The sequence below is a fragment of the Vidua macroura genome, chromosome 26 (genome assembly GCF_024509145.1).
Source record: "Vidua macroura isolate BioBank_ID:100142 chromosome 26, ASM2450914v1, whole genome shotgun sequence".
Lineage (NCBI taxonomy): Eukaryota > Metazoa > Chordata > Aves > Passeriformes > Viduidae > Vidua > Vidua macroura.
This window is the reverse complement of record NC_071596.1, coordinates 4,570,061-4,588,805: the sequence shown is the minus strand read 5'-3', so window position 1 is coordinate 4,588,805 and position 18,745 is coordinate 4,570,061. Positions and strand designations below refer to the sequence as shown.

Below are 18,745 nucleotides of genomic sequence, written 5' to 3'. Positions count from 1 at the left end.
GGGCAGAGCGGGGCGGAGCAGGAAAAGCCGGGGACCGGGAGGGCACAGCCCGGGCTCGGGAACCGCGGCAGGAGGGCCCTGTCCCGGGTGAGCCACCCGCCACCTACCCCAGCCAGGCCCCGGAGGTGACACAGAGCGCTGGGGACAGGCAGGGACCGACCTTTCCAACTGGGAAAGTGTTGGAATAGGGACGAGCAATGCAAAGCCCAGGAGTGGCAGAGGGAGCTGGGGGCGAGGAGAAGAGTAGGGCATGGACAGATGCACCTGAGCCTCAGGAGTACAGGCAGAAGTCAGGGAAACAAAATTATTAAGGTATTTTCCTGGTTAAGAAAGCATGGGACCTGCTAAAGGAACTTTGTTTTTTTCCCTCCAGCAAAAGCAGGGAACAGACAAGCTGGGCAGGGAGAAGATTTGGTAAAGGCAAAGCTTCATCACAGCTCAGGTAAGGGAGAACACAACCCTGCAGCTTTAGGTACACACAAACCCACATGGTTTTGAACACAGGTCACACTTTATTCCAGTGTCTGCTCACCAGCCCTGGCACAGGGACAATGCCAGGAACAGTTACCAAAATAAGTTACATTAGAAATTATTACAAAGTAGCGTTTTCTGGAAAAGAACCAGCACATGGATTAAAATCCCCCCTATTTTAATAACAGGATATCCTAATCCTATGGCAGAGTAACTCCTGGGAAAAGCTGCCTCATTTAATGGCTGTGAAGTGTTTCACACATTGAATTACTCACAGATAATCCTTGAAGTCATCCACAGAACTAGGAAAGATGATTAAAGAAAACCCCACACTGCCGAGTACTTCTCCATGAAGGAAAAAGTGTTTGGCTGATCCATGAAATCTCTTCTTGAGAAGCAGCTCCGTGCCCCCAGCTGTGCCAGATGTGCTGCAGGGCCAAGCCTCCCCGGAAGCACAACAGGCACAAAGGAAGTTGTGTCTGGAACTTGTATTTTTAAATGTGGAGGAGGTGGGAGACGGTATCAAAGGTCAAGCATAGCATCTTCTCAAGAGTTTGACAGCTTGGGTAAATTAAAAACAAATCCAGCATTAAAAACAAGTTGAGATCACTTCTCTCCCACAACTTGTCTCAGCAAGATTTAGCTACTCACACCTACAGCTGAGCTGAGTTCAAAAGCTGCAGTGCAGGTCCCATCTCCCCTTTCAGCACAGCAGTTGCATTTAAAAACAGTAAATCAAGATTCAGAATCTCCCCACCTTGGTTATCAAATCTCCTTACAACTACATCGGACTCTAAATTCAGAGAGCAGAGGCACTCGTGGCACAAGTGGGCACACAATTAGAAGATCCAGTGCTGTTCTAGCCAAGTAGCCTTGGCCAGAAGAGCTGGGATTTATTAGAGATCTTCCTCTGCTGCACTGGTTTTTATCTCCTTTGCAGCCAGGGCCACCTCTGTGTCCTTCCCTGCCTTCTCCTCCAGCTTCTCTAGCACTTCACACCATTTTTCTGAGAGCCTGTTGGTTCCCTTTGGCTCTTCAGGTGTCTTTGTCACCTCCTGTGATAGTGGAGCCTTTTCCAACTTGGGTAATTTTCTATCGCTCCTCATCTCTCTCTTCTTGTGCTTTCTGCTGTCCTGTGCCACCTTAGCCATGGCCCTGAAGGGCCCCACAATCCAGTTCAGAGGGGTGTTGTGAGTGACATACTCAAAGAGGACATCGAGGGACCTCCAGGCCTCTGCCACACGGTCCTGGCTGCGGGCCAGGGTGGTTCTGGAGAGGTCCTGGAAGGACACGGCCCTGGAAAAAGAGCTGTGGAGCTTGTGGATGTGTCGAGCAGCCCGGGACACAGCTTCCTGGATGCTGCTGGGGAGGCCGTGGATGCTGAGCCTGAGGCTGTGGTAGGCGGGCTGGAGCTGCTGGGTGATGATCCTCAGCATGGCGAGAGTGCGCGGCTCCACCTGCTGGGAGAGAACAGCTCAGGGACGGCTCGGGAGGGCCCGGCCCGCGGGGCTGCTCCGTGCCCCTCCGGGGATACCTCTGGCTGGCTCGCAGTCCTGACTTGGTTTCCTTTGGGCTGCGTCAGGCTCCAGTCCACCCAGAGCTGATGGAGCTTCTCCTGCCCCTCCCGCAGCTTCTGGCCAACCTCCTGTTTCACAGATTCAATCTGATAGGAAAAACGAGAGGAAAAGTTGTACTGCAAGCACACACAGAGAGGCACAAGCGCTTCCCTGCCAGGGAAGGATCCAAGGTGACACGGAGCTGGTGCGGGATGGAGGAAGAGCTTCCAGCTGGACAGCAGGGCAGGAAAGGCTACAGACAGGAGGAAGAAGGGCAAAGCGTGTTGGTACCAGTTTTAGTGCCAGCTGCAGCCGTGACAGGGTGTCCTGGGTGCGGTGCCTGAAGCCCTGCAGCTTGGCCAGGGAGTGCTGGTAGGCTCGGTGCCGAACCCTGCCCGACAGCGAGCCCAGGCGCACAAAGTAACTCTGCTGCCTCTTCTGCTCCTCCACGGAGGCCACGCCAAACCCCTGCACCGTGGTGGCCAGTTTACCTGGAGGAAACAAGAACAGAGCTGCAGCTGGGATCGCTGCCAGCTGGGAGGGGTGGAAGAGGTTGGATCACCCATTGGAAAACATGAAGGTTGGAGCTTGCTGTGGGAGCAGGAGGTTTATAGTTGCTCATGTGTTAAAGGCAGGTTAGTTCCTGCTCAGTCTTCAGGTAAGCAGACTTGATGGAGAGGTTGAAGCGTGAACCCATGTGTTTTTTTACTTTGAGGCTGATGGACAAGGACCAGCCAGCAAGTGCTTGATCTCTGTCCCATGCCACATGGCAATTTGGTGTTCTTAGCCAGCAACTTGATGACAAATTCAGAGCTACCTGTCTGCTTCAGAAGCCGAGTCTTGCTGTGTCAGGTGCTCTCTACTCACATGGGAAAGGACTTGCATCTACGAGCGCCAGGTAAGTATTTTCTTACCTAGCTCCTCCTCGGTCATCGGGAGGTAATGATCCACCAGATCTTCTGACATTCCCAGGACAGATTCCACACCTCCAGCCACTGCCTGGCTCACTGCCTTGGCTTTGCTTATGCTGTTGGTCACCACTGAGTTGGTCATCTCCACACCCTCCTGGAGAGCCTCCTTGCCCTGCTCCAGGGCTGTGTTAATCTTGCTGGTGATGGTGCCGTAGGCAGCATCCAGAGCTGTACTGACCGTAGAGGTGACCACAGATTTGGTCTTCTCAACGCTGTCTTGAACAGCCCCTTTGGTCAGGTCCACTGCTTCGGTCACCTTGTTGGCCACCAGGTCCTTGGCCCCCTGGGCAGCCCCCACAGCTGCAGTGATGGTGGAAGCAACAGCAGACTTGGTCCTGTCAATGCTGTCCTCCACCGTGTGCTTGGTGACATCCACGGCCTCTGTCACCTTGTTGGTCACCAGCTCCTTGGCACCCTGGGCAGCCTCCACAGCATTGACGATTGTAGAGGCAACTGCAGACTTGGTCAGATCAACACTGTCTTCTACAATGTGTTTACTGAGGTCCACTGCCTTGGTCACCTTGTCTGTCACCAGCTCCTTGGCCCCTTGAGCAGCCTCCACAGCACTGACAATTGTGGAAGCAACTGCAGACTTGGTCAGGTCAACACTGTCCTCCACCATGTGCTTGGTGACATCCACAGCTTTGGTGACCTTGTCCATAGCATCTGTCACCTTGTTGGCCACCAGGTCCTTGGCTCCCTGGGCAGCCCCTACAGCTGCAGTGATGGTGGAAGTCACAACAGACTTGGTCCTGTCAACGCTGTCCTCCACAAGGTGCTTACTGAGGTCCACAGCCTCTGTCACCTTGTTGGTCACCAGCTCCTTGGCACCCTGAGCAGCCTCCACAGCATTGACAATCGTAGAGGCAACAGCAGACTTGGTCCTGTCAACGCTGTCCTCCACCATGTGCTTGGTGACATCCACAGCCTCTGTCACCTTGCTGGTCACCAGCTCCTTGGCACCCTGGGCAGCCTCCACAGCACTGCTGACAGTGGAGGTGACCACAGACCTGGTCAGCTTGACACTGTCCCCAACAACAGTTTTAGTGAGGTCCACAGCTTCAGTGACTTTATCAGCCACCGCTTCCTTGGCCTCACAGGCAGCATCCATGGCAGATGTCACTTTGGTGGACACCAGCTGCTTGGTGTCTGAGATTACCTGCACCAGGGAGAGGCAGAGAAAGATTTTTTTGTTGTTGTTCCAAAATATGTTTTCCCTCCCTGAAAAAGCTTTTCCACTTGGGTTGGTTGCGCTTGCAGTGTGTGGGAAGGCCAGGGAGGTGAGCATACCTGTACTGACATGGACACGATCACTCCTGCATGCTGAGGGCACCTCTCTAGCTTTCCCTGCTGCTGAGCTTTATTTATTTCCCCATATTCTTCTGTACCCACAACAGTTCCATCAAGCCATGGCTTCCCCCAGGAAAAGCCTTTCCTTACCTTGTCTGCTGGCTGCTGCAGGAAGGGCAAGTTCTGCTCCAGCTGATCCAGACCTTTACAGGCATATTCATTCACAAGAGCAACTGGAGGAGACAAACAGACACCAGTTTATTCTTACATTTGGGGATGGGTTTTTGACCCTACAGTGGCCAGTTCAGCATATACTCATAAAAATAAATCCCTATTCTAGGGTGGGATGTGTGTGGGCATCTTGTTAAAAGTGAACAAACCCTAAAATTTGTCAGGTTCCAGTAGTCTCCATTTTGCCTTTCCAGCTTTCTAATAGTAGACTTTAATCCAATTGCACTGTAGCACCTGCCTTTGGTGGGTAGGGCATTGGGTTTAAAGGGTTGAAAAATGTTGGGATAAGCCAGACTGACACAGCTCCTGCCTGGGATGGTCAGAACCTGCAGTGAGAGCCAGAAAGCAGGGAGTTAATCAAGAAATCAAACTCTGCTTCTCCTGGAAACTATTTCATTCCCAGGCAGTTCAGTGTCCAGGAGCTGCTGAGTGGGAGGCTCTGTGCTAGAGGAGAAGGTGCTGTGGGAGGTGGGATCACCCTACAGGCACATGAACCTCCCCTCCCCTGCTGTCCCAAGGGTCCCCCCAGCCCTGCACTTACTCTGTGGCTCGAGCTGGCTCAGGATGGGCTGTGCCCCTCCGACCACGCTGCCCACAGCCACAGCAGCCACGGTCTCAGCCACGCTGCAGACACCACTGAGGCAGGGGTGGGACTCCTTGGTGTTGTTGTAGGCAGAGGAGACCAGGTTGAAGGCAGAATTGAGCAAGGGCAGGCTGGTGACTCGATTGACAGCGCTCTAAACCCAAGAGAAACCCTGACATTAGAGCCCAGCCCGAGCTGGAGGGTGAACACAGCCACGTGTCTGTCCAGAAAGGTCCCAGCAAATCCATCTCCTCATCCTCCAACTCATCCAAAGGCCTCCACCAAGTGAACGAGCCAGGGTTTAGAAGTCTGAACTCTGTGCTCGTGAATTCTGAGTCACGCTGGTTTCAGCACCAAACCAGATGTGGAAGTAGGACCTGTAACAGCTCCTGTTTCAGAGCTACTTGCATCATTTGGCCAGCCCTGAAGTTGTCTCTTGAGCAAAACAATTACTTTCTGTAGTGAGGGGGTTTTCATTTGGCCACAGCTTCATAGGGCTAATCTTTCTGTCCCCCCAGCCTGGTTTTGGGGTGCTGGCAGAAGTTTACCAGCACATGTCAGTGGGTGATTTAACAGCTGTGGGTGCCCTGGCACCTACCACAGTCTGCTGCTCCTCAGCCTTCAGCAGGTCTAGGGTGGGGGTCTTTCCTGAGGCCATACTGACTTCAGCTGCAGCTGGAAGGAAAAACAAGAGTATCATGAGCACAACTTCATTGCCTCCAAAGAAATAAAATCCTGCCAGAACAGGGGAAAAGCAGAGGGCAACAAAGCTGGGATCCATCATTCAGCTGCTCCCAGGAAGGTTCAGGTTAGAAATAGATGAAAACTATTTTATCCTGTGTCTTCTCTGTGGGGTGGGATGACCCTGGCTGGACACCAGGTACCTACTAAAACAACTCCATCACCCCCCTCCTCAGCTGGACAGGGGAGAGAAAATGTAATAATATAACCAGTTTGGGAAGGATATGAAAATCCTGTGGAGTTTTCCCTGGAGGATGAACCAGGTTTTCCAGGTATAGCATTCCATGGCTACCTGGAGATTTGCCTTCACATCCTACTGACCAGCAAGGCAGGAAATCTCACTTCCTGTGTCTCTGAGCCTTGGTTTCATTCTCTTGACATAATGGGATTGAAGAAATAGAAAATGTTGCAATAATCTGAATGGGTATTGGTCCCCCAGCATAGATCTCCTATGGTATCTGGACACTCCTGTATTAGTAATAAACCCAGGATTACTCTGAGTCTTAGTCAGGCACAGCAGGGATTTCAGCACATTTGTTCTTTGGGACAGTCTGCTTTTCTCTCCTTTGCCAGTTAATTCCTATTCTTAGATTTGCTATGACATTTTCCACTGGAAAACTCTTCAAACCAAAATTCCTCCCAAACTAGATTTCCAAGCCACGCACTGCTCCAGGCTCACTGGCAGACTCTTCCAAAAAAAAAAACAACTTGCCATCTGAGTTGTGGTGGAGCCCATTGTCTTTTTTCTTGTGTTCTTTGCCTCGTGCAAGGTTTTAATTTTGCTGAGAAACAGGAACAGACAGATGGAGAAAAGTAGTGAAACCAGCATTTGTGAGCCCTGGACTGGGCTCTGACACTGGCCAGGGACATCTCACTTGGCAAAACACCAAATATTGCTGTGTTAACCACTGAATTAGTCAGAATTCAGTGAGATTTGAGCAGGGCAGGGATGCTGAGTGGCACATGCCTATAACACAAGTGTAACACAAGTTGTCACCTCCAGCCTCCCCAGTGAGAAGCTGGGAGCCAGCACTCCTCTGGGAGCCCTCCCCAGGTTATCTGCACAGCAGAAACACCAATGGATCCTCACCAGGCTGGGAGAAGTTGTAAAAAGCTGCTCCAGAGAAAGCAAGGCTGAATATGAAACCCGAGTCCCAAAGTCCACGGGGTTTGCTGTCAGTGGCTGTTCCTCCTGCTCTGCCTCAGGGCAGGATTATTTCTTTAGAGCCAAGCAGGGCTGACTGAGGGGCAAAGCACAGCTCTTTCAACACCATCACAAACAACCCTTTTGCTCAGTTATTTTACTTCTGGACAGGTGGAAAAAGCTCAAACTGGAGTTTGACACTGTGGTGGCCTTGGTGTCAGGGCCAGCTCAGAGATACAGCAGCAAAACACAGAGAGGAAGACTCTGGTTAGAATAATCCAGGAGTAACTTCTTGGCTGATGTAAAAACTGGTGTAAGGTTAGAGCATCCTCTGGAGTACAGGAATCCCACGTTAATTATGGATGCAGGCTGCCAGGGACAATCCTTCAGCACAGTCATGTTGGAACAAGGTTTGTTCTCCACTGTATAGGAGAAATCCATGTTTTGCAACGCCCGGATTTGCAGTGCGGGCAGGTCTCCACAGCTTGGTTTTATTTTCTCTTTCCCTGCTGAGCAGCCCTTGCTTTTCTTCAGAGATTGCAGGAAAGTCCAGTGCTTGGCAACTCTGGGTGAGGTGGTCCTGAATCCTTTGGAGAAGCCACAGCCAAGCCAGGATGGTTGGGAGTGGAAATCCCAGTGGGCAGAAGAACAGAAACAGCAGCACTTTGTTTTGGCTGTGGTTTCCTTCATATGAAAGTGACAATCAGATGACTTCACACCATTGCTACATCTGAAATATTAGGTCACTGCTGGAGAAAGCTCTTGAAACAGGTGGTTTCAGAACGATGAAACTTCAGTGCCCTTTTCTAACATCAAGGTCAAGAGATTTTCTGGGATCAGGAGCTGAACTCCTGATCATTGCCCAGTTGGAGTCAGTGAAATAGCAAGGGCTGGCTCCCTGATTCCTGGCACTGGCAGTGACCATTCATGTAAAACTGGTTCTTTACTCCCCTTGGCTGGAAGGTTTCCCTGTGGGAAGCAGCTCAGCTCCATGAGAACCAGCTGCTGGTGTGTGCTCCTGTAGCATCTTCATGTTCAGGAAGCTTCCTTCACTTCCAAGGGATTTTACCTTGGGAGACAGACGGAGCCACAGCCAGCACGGCTGGTTCAGTGGCTTAACTGGCAATTCCTTAATGACCACTGATGAAAACAAAGCTAAATGTAGTGCTTTAGATGTGAGCAGGGAAGGCTAATCAGGGCACAGGAATTCAATTGTAGTTAAAGCACCTATTTACATTCTTTTCGAGATTTGCCACTGATACCCGGTTCCCAAAAATGCAGAACTGGGTCATGGGATATCTGTGGGGAATGGGCTGCAAATGCTCTGAGGACAGAATTAGTTTTAGGAGGAAGATCAAATGATTCCCAGCTTTGACCTGAGGACAGTAGTTTGGAGGGCTGGCAGAGGTGCCCATCTCACCTTTCTGGATAAACCAGCAGCATTAGGAAACCTCAAAGATCAAAGCCACCCTTGCTGATGGATGCAGGGCTTCCCCCACACACCTCCAGCAGAAATTAAACACCACAGCCAGTGGCCACCACTGGGCCAGTAACTGCTTGGAACAGAGATATTTTAGGAAAGAGGAGAGGAAGTTTTACTGAGAAACAGCTTTTCAGTACTTCCCAATCTTTCCATGAGAACAGAACTCTTGGTTTCATCTGGAAGCTGTAACTTGCAGAGCAAGCAGCTCAGCACATTTCCATCTGGAATTTTCAGCAGAACCAGCTTCAGAAACTGAAATCCTTCCCAGCCTTCCATAGCTCAGGGTAGTCATGACCACATTTAAAGCCTTGTTAGTCTTGAGAAACGCTAATCCCGTTTGCCAGAGCTCCCTCTGGGAGCTGGCAGAGCCCTGCAGGGACAGGGCGCTCCTGAGCAGGAATTCTCTTGTCACGCAGTTCTCGTGCCTCCACCGAGGGATCATGAGAAACAGCCCCGGGCAGGGCTGGCAGCGCTGTCACAGGAAGGGAATGCCCGGCTGGTCACCTGCACCACCTGTCCCCGGGGTGTCACCTGCCCCTGGAGCATCCACCTTGTCCCCACCGTCCCAAACACAACGCTGGGCTGTGCACGTGCAGGTGACTGGTGGGAGTCACCTCCTGTGGACCCCCCAGCCGGGATCCTCAGCAAACAAGAAGCAGAAATGAGCTTTAAAACCCCAAACTGCTCAATCACAGCTCAGATATCCCTGGAGTTACCAAGGAGTCATCTCAAAGCTGAGAAGGAGCCTTTAGGGAAGGGTTTAGATCCCAAACTATTCCCTAAAGGGAAAGACCTTAAAGATCACCTAGTTCCACTCCCAAGCCTCTCAGCTGTTACCCAAGGCAGACACATCACAACACCAGAAAATGTCACCTTTGGCCTCAGAAAACAAAGCCCCCCCCCCCACACACACACAGAGAAAAAAAAAACAGGGACACAGCAGCCAGCTCCTGCTCTGCCAGGGTGCTGAGGGCCCTGTGGCACACACAGCTCCCACGGCAGGGACCTTGGAGCAGCTCCTGCAGCCACCGGCTGTGGGCACCGAGCCGGGGCCACCCATCCTGTGCCCTGCAGAGCCCCTGGGAGAGCAGGGCCAGCCCTAGGGAAGTCACCCCAAGCCCCCAGACAAGTCACAGAGCCCCCTCAGCTCCCACACCTTACCCACCTCCCCCAGCCCAGCCTTACCTGCCTCCTCCACGCCCGGTACTGGTGAGACTGGGAGCACTGGGCGCCGCCCCAGTTAAATACCCCGCAGGGTGATTGGCAGTGCGGGGCTGATGGAATCAGGAGCCAGCCTGGCCAATGGGGAGCTCAGTGGGGTGGGGCTGGCAGGTGAGGGGCTGAGGTCCCCTCGGGGCCTTGGAGGGTGTTGGGAGCTGCTGTTTGTCCCGCCAGGACGGACAGACCTGGCAGGGTGTGCAGGGGATCTGTCAGAGGGTGTCCCATCCCCTGGTGCTTTGGCCTTGGGGTCATGGGATCGTGGAATACCCTGAGTTGGGAGGGGCCCACAGGGATCCCCTGGCCCTGCACAGACACCCCAACAATCCCCCCGTGCCTGGGAGCTGTTCCTGCAAAGAGCTGCTCAAGCACTGGAGCTGCTTGGGGACAGGGTGCTGGGACAGGAGCTGAGCCCCTGTCTGTCCCCCAGCTGGGGGGACAGGGGCTGTCCTGGGGCTGCTCCTTGCAGGGGGTCACAGATGTTGTCACCAAGTCCCAGGGAAGCAGGACGTGGTGTTTGTGGTGTGAGCCATCATCATCACCATCCTGATGTTTTCTTGGCAAAGCTTCCCCTCCCCACATGGGGCTGCTGTGCCTCCCTGAGGAGTCAGAAATGCTCTCCCACCCCAGTCCCTGGCAGGCCCCAGCAGACACCTGATGATGAAACCTTCTGCTTCTTCTGTTTGCTGGGATTTTCAGGGTAGGAGTTGATTTATGTTTTTATCCTTGCAGAGGGCCCAGCAGGGCAGGACTCCAGGGAGCTCAGGGCTTTTTAACAGCTATAACAAATACTGAAAACTCCAGTTAATGCTTTTCTTTTCTATTTGTGCCTTTTCATCTTCAGCTCTCAAAAACTGGTTTGAAAACATCAATTAAGCTTCCTGTTGTCTGTTTTCAAGATCAGCGGGGGAGGAAACTGAGGCACAGGTAAAAATTATCTGAAGTCTTCTAACACTATTACAGTGATTGAGTCACCTTGTTTTGGGCCTCTGGATGCAGGAGACCTTGGCTCTGTTTCTGTATTGCCATTCAGGCAGAGGGGGGTGCCAGTGGTTTTTGAGAAATGTGCTGTTAAGCTGACAAAAATGTAGACAATTGTCACTCCTCAGCTTTGGGGCTGGAAGGAATCCTCATCCTGAGGCTGGCTTAGCTGGGAGTGCTGGCTGGAAAGGCCTCTGGAGCTCAGGCACTCCTGGAGAGCTGGGACCTGGCTGAGTCTGGGAACCTCCCAGGGGTGGAGATCTCCCACAGCCTCTCTGGCTGCTGCACCCGTTGGGTCTGGATGTTGCATTAATGGAGAAGCTGCTCCCAGTGTCCACTCTGAGCCTCTCCAGCTACAAATTGTGGCTTTTGCCTCTTGTTTGATCACCTGCACTGCTGGAAACAGTCCTTGTGCATTTGTGTGTGTGATATAAACTCCATATTCCATCATCACCTGGGAAGCTGTCACAGAGTCACAGGATCCAGAATGGTCTGGGTGGGAAGGACCTTAAGTTTTTGATGCAGTTCTGAAGTGTTTGATATCTTGTACTAAAACTGAAGCCAGCTTTTTACAATAGTGATGTTTGTAAGGGAAATAAAAATTGTTCTTGTCTGTCCTGTGAAGAATTGATGAAATGAAGGTTTTTTTTTACAGGAACAGGGAATCAAGACATGAGTCCTGTGTATTTTGGAGTGTTGGCCTGACATGAGCAGTGCTGCATCCTCAGGTAATGTCAGTGATCCAGCTGCCAGGTGGTTCAGGGATGTGAAGTGCCCCAGTTGTGGTGGGGATGGTGAAAGTCTCCTGGGACAGGTTCTATTTCATCCCCTAAGTGAGTGAAACAGCACTGTCTGCATGATGCACCTTCATGTGGCTGTGGTGGGGCCCAGGGGAATGTGAGAAGTGATAATCAGTAATTAAAATTAACCAGGCAGTGTTTAATAACTAATGTGTGCCTTTGATATTAGGGTAAAATGTCAGTGCTGGGATTTCCTGCTGGGTGGCAGAACTGCCTGCAGGGTCAGCACACTGGATTTGGGGGATTGCAGTGTCACAGCAAAGGTTTGCACAATTGTTTCTGTGACCCTTGGTGCTGTATGAAAGACACAGATTTAAATCTGTCTAAAATCATCATGAGAGGTTTGGTGGGGTAGGAAGGGTGTGGGAGGAAGTGGAGAAACACGTTTGGGGAAGGGAGAGGAGCTGTGTTGGTTGGAGCAGCCCTGAGCAAAGCTGCAGTATCCAGACCTGGGGCAGGATCCTTCAGGTGTGAACCCCACCTGCTGCACCTGTGGGAGCCAGGAGCCCCTGTCACCCAGCCCTGCTGCTTCAGCTGCCTTCTAGCTCCTTCTGCTGCCTCCTGGCTCCTTCAGCTGCCTCCTGGCTCTGCCTGGGGACGAGGCCTCAGCCTCGAGCTTCTCACTTGTCCCATCCTGGTGGGGTTTCTGTGCAGTGCAAACCTGCAGGTGTGTGGGGGATTTGGAGGGTCAGATCCTTGTGTTGGGAGCCATTCCTTTCCCTGCTCTGTGGTGTGTCACAGCTCAGCATTGTCCCTTTGGGGCCCAGAGGCCACACATGACACTGGAGTTCCCACTGCAAGTGTTCATCTGCTGCAGCGGAAATCATCTTGCTGCTCTGCCAGGGCACTGACTCCATGAGTAATCTGCCACCGTGCCACAGTCACCTTCCCCATGTCACCTCCCCTGGGGCAGGCACGAGAAGTGATGAGAATGATGATTCAGGGCTGGGGCATGAGGAGCTTTGGTTCTGTTCCTCAGGTAAGCAAAGCACAACCCTTGGGCTTCCAGAGCTGCCTGGGCAGCTCTGCAGAGCCCACGGAGGGGACAGCTCTGTGTCATTGTCATTCACTGCTGTACAAAGCCCACCAACCTTCCTGGTCCCCCCAGGCCTTCAGAACACTCTCCTGGGTCAGGACCTGCTGCAGGTCTCTGCTGCATCAGCCCAGCAGGACCCTCCTGTCTCCTGTGCCTGCTCGGCTCACCTCGAGGTGAGCCACTCCTGCTCCCCTTCCAACAGCTCACCTGGGCTCCTTCTCCCCTTCCAGCAGCTCACCTGGGCTCCTGCTCCCCTTCCAGCAGCTCACCTGGGCTCCTGCTCCCCTTCCAGCAGCTCACCTGGGCTCCCCAGCCCCTGTTCCCTCTCCAGGCCCTGCTCCCCTTCCAGCAGGACCTCCCAGAAGGACAGGTGGTGGCAGGTTCCTGCTCCCCTTCCAGCCACTTTGCAGGGAACAGCCTGATGGTTCCTGGCTGCTCTCCCAATATTCCAGTTCACCTTTCTACTGCTTTTTCAGGCTGCAGGATGGTTTTCTACGAGCCTGGCTCCTCCTCCCTCTGCTGCTGCTCTCTTGCCTGAGGTAGAGGTGAGCTGGGGTAGTGTAATGCTGCTTGGTTTTGGTAGATGGGAGAGGGGATGTCCCCTGGGCCTGCTAAATGTGTCCCCTCCATCTTCAGCTGTGGCTGAGACCCCAGGTCCTGCTTCCCCAGAGCCACAGGCCTCCTTTGCACTCCCCAGCCCTGGGCTTTTGGCCAGCTTTGCCCCTGTAAACTGCTGCTTGTTCAGAGCTCTGCATGGAGGGAGGGGAACATGGAATCCAGAGAGTTCCTGACTCTGGATCACCCCACAGCACGTGGGGCTGGAACAGCTCTGCACTGCTCCCCCTGACCTGCAGCCCCACTGCCTCACCTGGGGCAGGTTTCTCACTGTGCTGTGTGTCACAGGCCTCAATCCTCACCTGTCCTTGGGAGCAGCTATGCAAGGAATAGGTATTTATGCACACAAAAGCATAAATGGCAGTGCCTGTGACCTGGCTTTGGCTAGGATAGTGTTAATTTTCTTCCCAGTAGCTGGTCCAGAGCTGTGTTTTTGATTTAGCATGGGAATAATGTTGATAACAACCGATGTTGTGGTTGTGGCTGAGTTGTGCTTACTCCAAATCAAGGACTTTTCACTTTCCCAGGCTCTGCCAGCGAGCAGGGGCACAAGGAGCTGGGTGAGAGCATGGCCAGGAGAGCTGGCCTGGAGTGGCCAGAGGGATATTCCATTCCACAGAACATCCTGCCAGCACAGAAACTGAGGGGCTGGGACCTGGCTGTCACCGCTGTGGGACGAGCTGGGTCAGGGGTGGTGAAGCACTGCGTTGGGCAGCTCAGGCAGGGAGGAATTCCTTCCCAACATCCAAGAACCCTCTCAGGCTGCAGGAAGTGCTGTGATGCTTTCAGGTTAATCCTCGAGTACATCTATCTACAAGGGCGAGAAATGACTTTGTGTCAAGGCAGAGCCTTCAGCCCTGGCAGGAAATGAAGCCTGGCCGCTGCAGGCTGCCTGAGTGCCCTGAAACCCCCCAGCCCCCTGGCACCGAGCCCATCCAGGCCTTCTGCCAGCCTGTGGGGTCCACGGCAGGTCCAAGAAGGGAGTGGGACGCGGCAGAGGCGCTGCCCTGCGCGTCCTCCGCGGCACCCGGCGCACCGGGGCGGGAGGGCACCACATCCCGCTGCCTTCTGTGTTCTAGTGCCGAGGGGAGGCCGCGGGGGCGGGGAGGGGAGCACGGGAAACGGGGTTTGCCGGGCTTTGCCGTGGCCTCGTGTTCCTTTGTCCGCGGGGCCGGGCGGGCGCAGCCTCGGCGCGGCTGTTCCGGCCCAAGCCGCGCCATCCCCGCGTCCCCAGCCCGGCCTCTCTCCCCCACAAACGCCAATCCTTGGCCTTTCATCTTCCTCTTCCAGCAAGCTTCTCTCAGGGGCCTCTTGGCCACGCTTTCCCCCCCCCCATCCACCCAACGGTTGTTTTAAGCACATATTAGCATTTTTAATTTCCTCATAGCATCGGTGGGTTTGGGGATAAACATCCCGCTGGATCTGCCCTTTCTGTCGGCTCACGCGGCCACGCCATGGCCCTGCCGTGTCACCCAGGCCACGTTGTCACCAGTGGGGCCTTGCACGAGTCCCCCTGGAGCTAACGGCCTGGGGAGTTAGAGCCCTTTTGCGGATTATTTGGTTTATTCGGGACCGCTCTGTTTATTCGCATTCGGTTATTCGGATTATTCGGTTTATTCGCATCATTCGGATTATTCGGTTTATTCGCATCACGGTAGGGCCTGCAGCCCCCCAGGGGGACAGGAGCCCTCCTGGAGCCCCCCCGGAGAAACAGGACACCTCGGGGAAGGGTGGCTGTCACAGGGGGGTCATTGGAGTCTCCTTTCCCGCTGGGGCTCCCCAGTTTGTAGGACAATAACCGGTACCGTGCCCACGGCCCCGGGGGTTCAGGGGTGATGGAGCCCTTGGCGATTCGGGGGGGTTTTCGCCCCCACCATCGCAGCGGAGCAGGGGGCGCCGGGCCGGGGCACTGGCGGGGGATCTCCGTTGTCGCCCCCGGTCCCAGGGGGGGTTTTCCCGGTCCCTTTTCCCCCCAGGGTCCCCCCCCGGGGCCCGGGAGGCGGCGGCGGCCCCGCCCCGCCCGCGCGTTCCCGCCAGCGGCGGCCAATGGGCGCGCGCGGGGCGCGCGCGGGGCTTTTCCGCGCCAAACTCCAAAGCCCGCGGAAAGCGCGCGCGGCACCGGCTCCAGCACCGCACCCCGGTGAGTCCGCCGGGAACCCCCAGCCCCGGCCCCGGCACCGCACCCCGGTGAGCCCACCGGGATCCCCCAGCCCCGGCACCGCCGCCGGCCGGGGAGCGGCCGGTGGCACCGGGAGCGGGAGGACAGCGAGGGGCGCGGGGGTTTCCTCGTCCTGCCCGGGCGCTGCGGGAAGCGGTGGGAGCGCTCCGCGGCGCCCGGGCGGTGACAGCTGGGCCGGGCGCCCCGGAGGGGACGCGTCGCTCGGGGCTGCGACAGCGGGACCGACCCCCGCCCCTGACCGGGCCCGCGGGAGGGGGTGTGGCCGTCAGGGGCGGTGCCGGCGGCACCGGTGCCCTGCGGGCCCGGGGAGTGGCGTCGCCCCGGGGGCTGCGCGGGGATGACGCGGCCGGGCTGGGGCGGGTCCGGGCGCGGCGGGGGTCGCTGACGCCCCGCCATTCCCCTCCTGTCCCGGGGCGGCCGGCGGCCGGGACCGCGGGCGGGCGGCGGTGACGGCCCCTTTAAGACCACACGCTCCCCCTCCACCCCCCAAACCCCTTTTATCCCTTCTCTCATTTGCATGATCGCGCGAGACTTGGCCCGTGGGCGCGGCGGGCGGGTTTCAATTGTGGCGCGAGATGCGGCCGGCGCGAGCGGAGCCGTTAGGCTCCCGCGTGGGGAGGGGCGGGGCCGGCCCCGCGCAGCCAATCAGCGGCCGAGCCGGCCGGGCCGCCGGCCAATGGCGTGCGGCGGGTGCGTGAGGGAGGCGCGGCCGCGGGCGGCGGGCCCGCCCCGCCGGTGCCGCCGCCTGAGCGCGGTCCCATTCCCGGGGCAGCACCGGCGCCATGTGGATCCAGGTGCGCACCATGGACGGCAGCCAGACGCACCGCGTGGACTCCCTCTCCAAGCTCACCAAGGTGGAGGGGCTGCGCCTGCGGATACACGAGGTGTTCGGCGTGGAGCCCCACCGGCAGCGGCTCTTCTACCGCGGCAAGCAGGTACCGGCGCGGCGGCGCGGATTGACAGCCTCGGAGCGGCAGCAGCGCGGTGCCCGGACACCCCCGCCCGGCCCCGTGCTCCCCTCCAGCTGAGGACGGGTGTTTTAATTTATTTATTTTTAATCGCGTGGAAATGAGGGGTTTTGCTGCCATCTAGTGATCCGCGGCTCCCTCCCGCGCTGCTCCGTCCGTGGCTTTGCGAGGAGAGGTGCCAGCTGCTGAGTAGCCTTTATTCTTACTTTTCTTTGCTGTTTTCCACCTAATGTGTTGCTCGTCTGCCTTGACATCTTCTTTATGAAGTGTCTGGAAATTACCAGTGATTTTATGGTCTTTAAAGTGCTTAATGGTTTTGAGCCTTGCGAGTTTCACTGCTCTGAGAGCCGTAAAGATCTCATTTTTCTTTGTAAATTGGGAAAAGCAACTCATAATTTTGAAGTTCTTCAGCTCTGATATCAAATTCTCACTAGGTACAGAGCACTTGAGCGGCTCAGTGCTGTGTTATGTTCTCAATAATACGTTTACAATTGCTGTTGTACAACTGTTTTATTCCCTGTGAGTTAATAATGTAACTAAATTAGCACTGAAGTCAATCAAAACCATTTTAAAATACAGTTGCTGTATTCTGCCTAGTCCTATGCTGCTAAACTTCCATGATAGAGAAACTCCTGATCTGGTGTTTGATTAATCACAGGATTAATTTCAGGAAAAGCAGCAGGATGCTGAGTTGAACAATTTTTTCTAGCTGCTTTTCTTTCTGTTTTAGGCAGTCTTGAGCTAACTGTACTCTGTAATTAGCAGGTGTGGCTGTAGAACATGGAAATACACCTGGACTAGCCTCAATCTAAGCTCAGGTACCAGTTCTAGCATATAAAGAGGCCAGAAGGATGGTGTAACATCTCGGAAGGGCTGGTTGGTGTAACCCACCTTTCTGTTGGGTTGGTGTAGATTTGGATGCATTAACGACCCGTTTGTGTTGTAAATCGAGTGATAAGGAGGGGTTGGTTCAGGGCAGGTGCCACCTGTCAGCCTTTCCCTGACGTCTGTGCAGGCAGCTGGGGTTAAACAGATTTTCAGGAGCGGTGACTTCTCAGTGAGGATGCCCCCTCCTCCTGCAGTTCCAGTGTTCTTAGTTCAGGCAGGAACGAGACCCAGCCTCTCTTAGGCCTTGTTCCCCTTGTGCTTTGTCTGGCTGTTGGAATCCCTGCAAATGTTCCATTTCTTACTCGTGATCATTTTTCAATGGGGTTAGAAAATTAGCTGTTAGTTAAAACCTGCCTCCTTTGTTCGAGGTTTGTCCTCAGTCCCGGGCTCTTCTTTCCAGCTCTGCTTTGAACTCCTGTGGTTTCCTGTCCCATTCCTGTGCTCTTCCATTTCGCTTTGCACCTGTTGTCACTCGTGTCCTCTGCTGCTCTTGTTCCCATGTTTGTCTCTCTGTGTCCTGGCTGAGAAGAAATAACCAATTTCTGGTGTGTTCTTATGCACCTCAAGGAGTTTTCATCTCTAAACCAGCAAAAAGCTCAGACCTCTTCCTGTGCAGTCAGATTTCCAGGGATTGTTCCGTAGCCATTTGATGCCATAAATCAGAATTGAATTATCATAGTGATTCCTGTGAAGTGTAAATTTTTGTGGTTTTGCTCTGCTTCCCCCTGATAGAGAACAAAGCTCCAGGGATTGCTTTTTCTGGTGGTTTAGGCTGGAAAGGGATGATCATTTCCTGTATAATTTCTTAGTCAGACCTTAAATATGTGGGGAAGCTTGTCTGAACTTCTGACTGCTCCGTGGGCTCCAGCCTTACATGTTAACTCTAAAATGGTTGTGCTCCTTAGAGCTCTTGAGAGGTTATTGAGGGACCTCTTTCTTCCTCTGCACTTCTCTTTTTGCAGGGGCAGGGTCTTGATTTGACTACAAACCGTGCCAGACTTGGCAGATAAACTCTTAGAATTAGAGAGAGTGTGAAATTAGGACACGCCTGGCTATGCTGAAGAGAAATTGGGTAGTTTCAAGTTGAATTGAATCTTTTTTGATTTTACTTTCAATGGAAAAAATGTGTGTTTGCTGGGAGAAGAGTGTGTGATTAACTCTGGCTTCTACTTAATGCTACGATTAACGGAGATGGTGTAACAATAATCTGGATCACACACAATTAAAACATAAAGACAATCTGCTTTAGCATTTGGGATGTGTCTGGATTGAGGAAGAAATAATTTCCCTTTGAGTTTGTAGGTAACGTGGAATTTCAGTCCTGATGGGAGTGTGGGGGGTCTGTAGTTGTTCAGTTGATGTTTCTAGGGAATGTGCTGCAAACTTTTCTAGATCTCCTAGAGGCTGGGTAGCAAGTCCAGAGCAGCATGGAAGCCTTGCTCTTTCAGATTGTGGGGTGGCTGAAAAAAAGAGCATTTAAATAGCAGGCCTAAGAGAGAAGAAGGGCCCAGATCTGGCTGATAAAGGTTCTGAAGCCACGTGGTGGATGTTGGCGGGCAGAGCCGCTCTGAGCACGATGGGAGGCTGGAG

At 54.1% G+C, this 18,745-nt stretch overlaps 2 protein-coding genes across 9 annotated transcripts in view; one reads left to right on the top strand and one right to left on the bottom strand.

Moving 5' to 3' along the window:
* The first annotated feature begins 18 nt into the window (after positions 1-18).
* UHRF1 (ubiquitin like with PHD and ring finger domains 1) overlaps positions 19-18,745 on the top strand; it is a 28,185-nt gene continuing 9,458 nt past the window's right edge. The window contains exons 1-7 of one of the 8 annotated variants that reach the window (XM_053999135.1): positions 19-87; positions 374-442; positions 10,533-10,615; positions 11,325-11,397; positions 11,639-11,732; positions 12,578-12,678; positions 12,982-13,050. In XM_053999135.1, coding sequence (XP_053855110.1) covers positions 11,645-11,732; positions 12,578-12,678; positions 12,982-13,050 — 258 coding nt within the window. In that variant the 5' untranslated portion in view covers positions 19-87; positions 374-442; positions 10,533-10,615; positions 11,325-11,397; positions 11,639-11,644. Of the gene's footprint in view, positions 88-373; positions 443-10,532; positions 10,616-11,324; positions 11,398-11,638; positions 12,679-12,719; positions 13,051-16,071; positions 16,235-17,029; positions 17,086-18,745 lie in introns of those variants that run through there. The other 7 variants (XM_053999136.1, XM_053999134.1, XM_053999133.1 and 4 more) reach the window with 7 other exon arrangements.
* On the bottom strand, positions 952-5,760 carry LOC128819534 (perilipin-3-like). The gene is made up of 8 exons (XM_053999788.1): positions 5,701-5,760; positions 5,061-5,256; positions 4,439-4,521; positions 3,168-4,157; positions 2,942-3,038; positions 2,319-2,518; positions 2,006-2,134; positions 952-1,931 (listed from the first exon to the last, which is right to left on the bottom strand). The coding sequence occupies exons 1-8, from the start codon at positions 5,758-5,760 to the stop codon at positions 1,368-1,370; spliced, it is 2,319 nt and encodes a 772-aa protein (XP_053855763.1). The 3' UTR covers positions 952-1,367.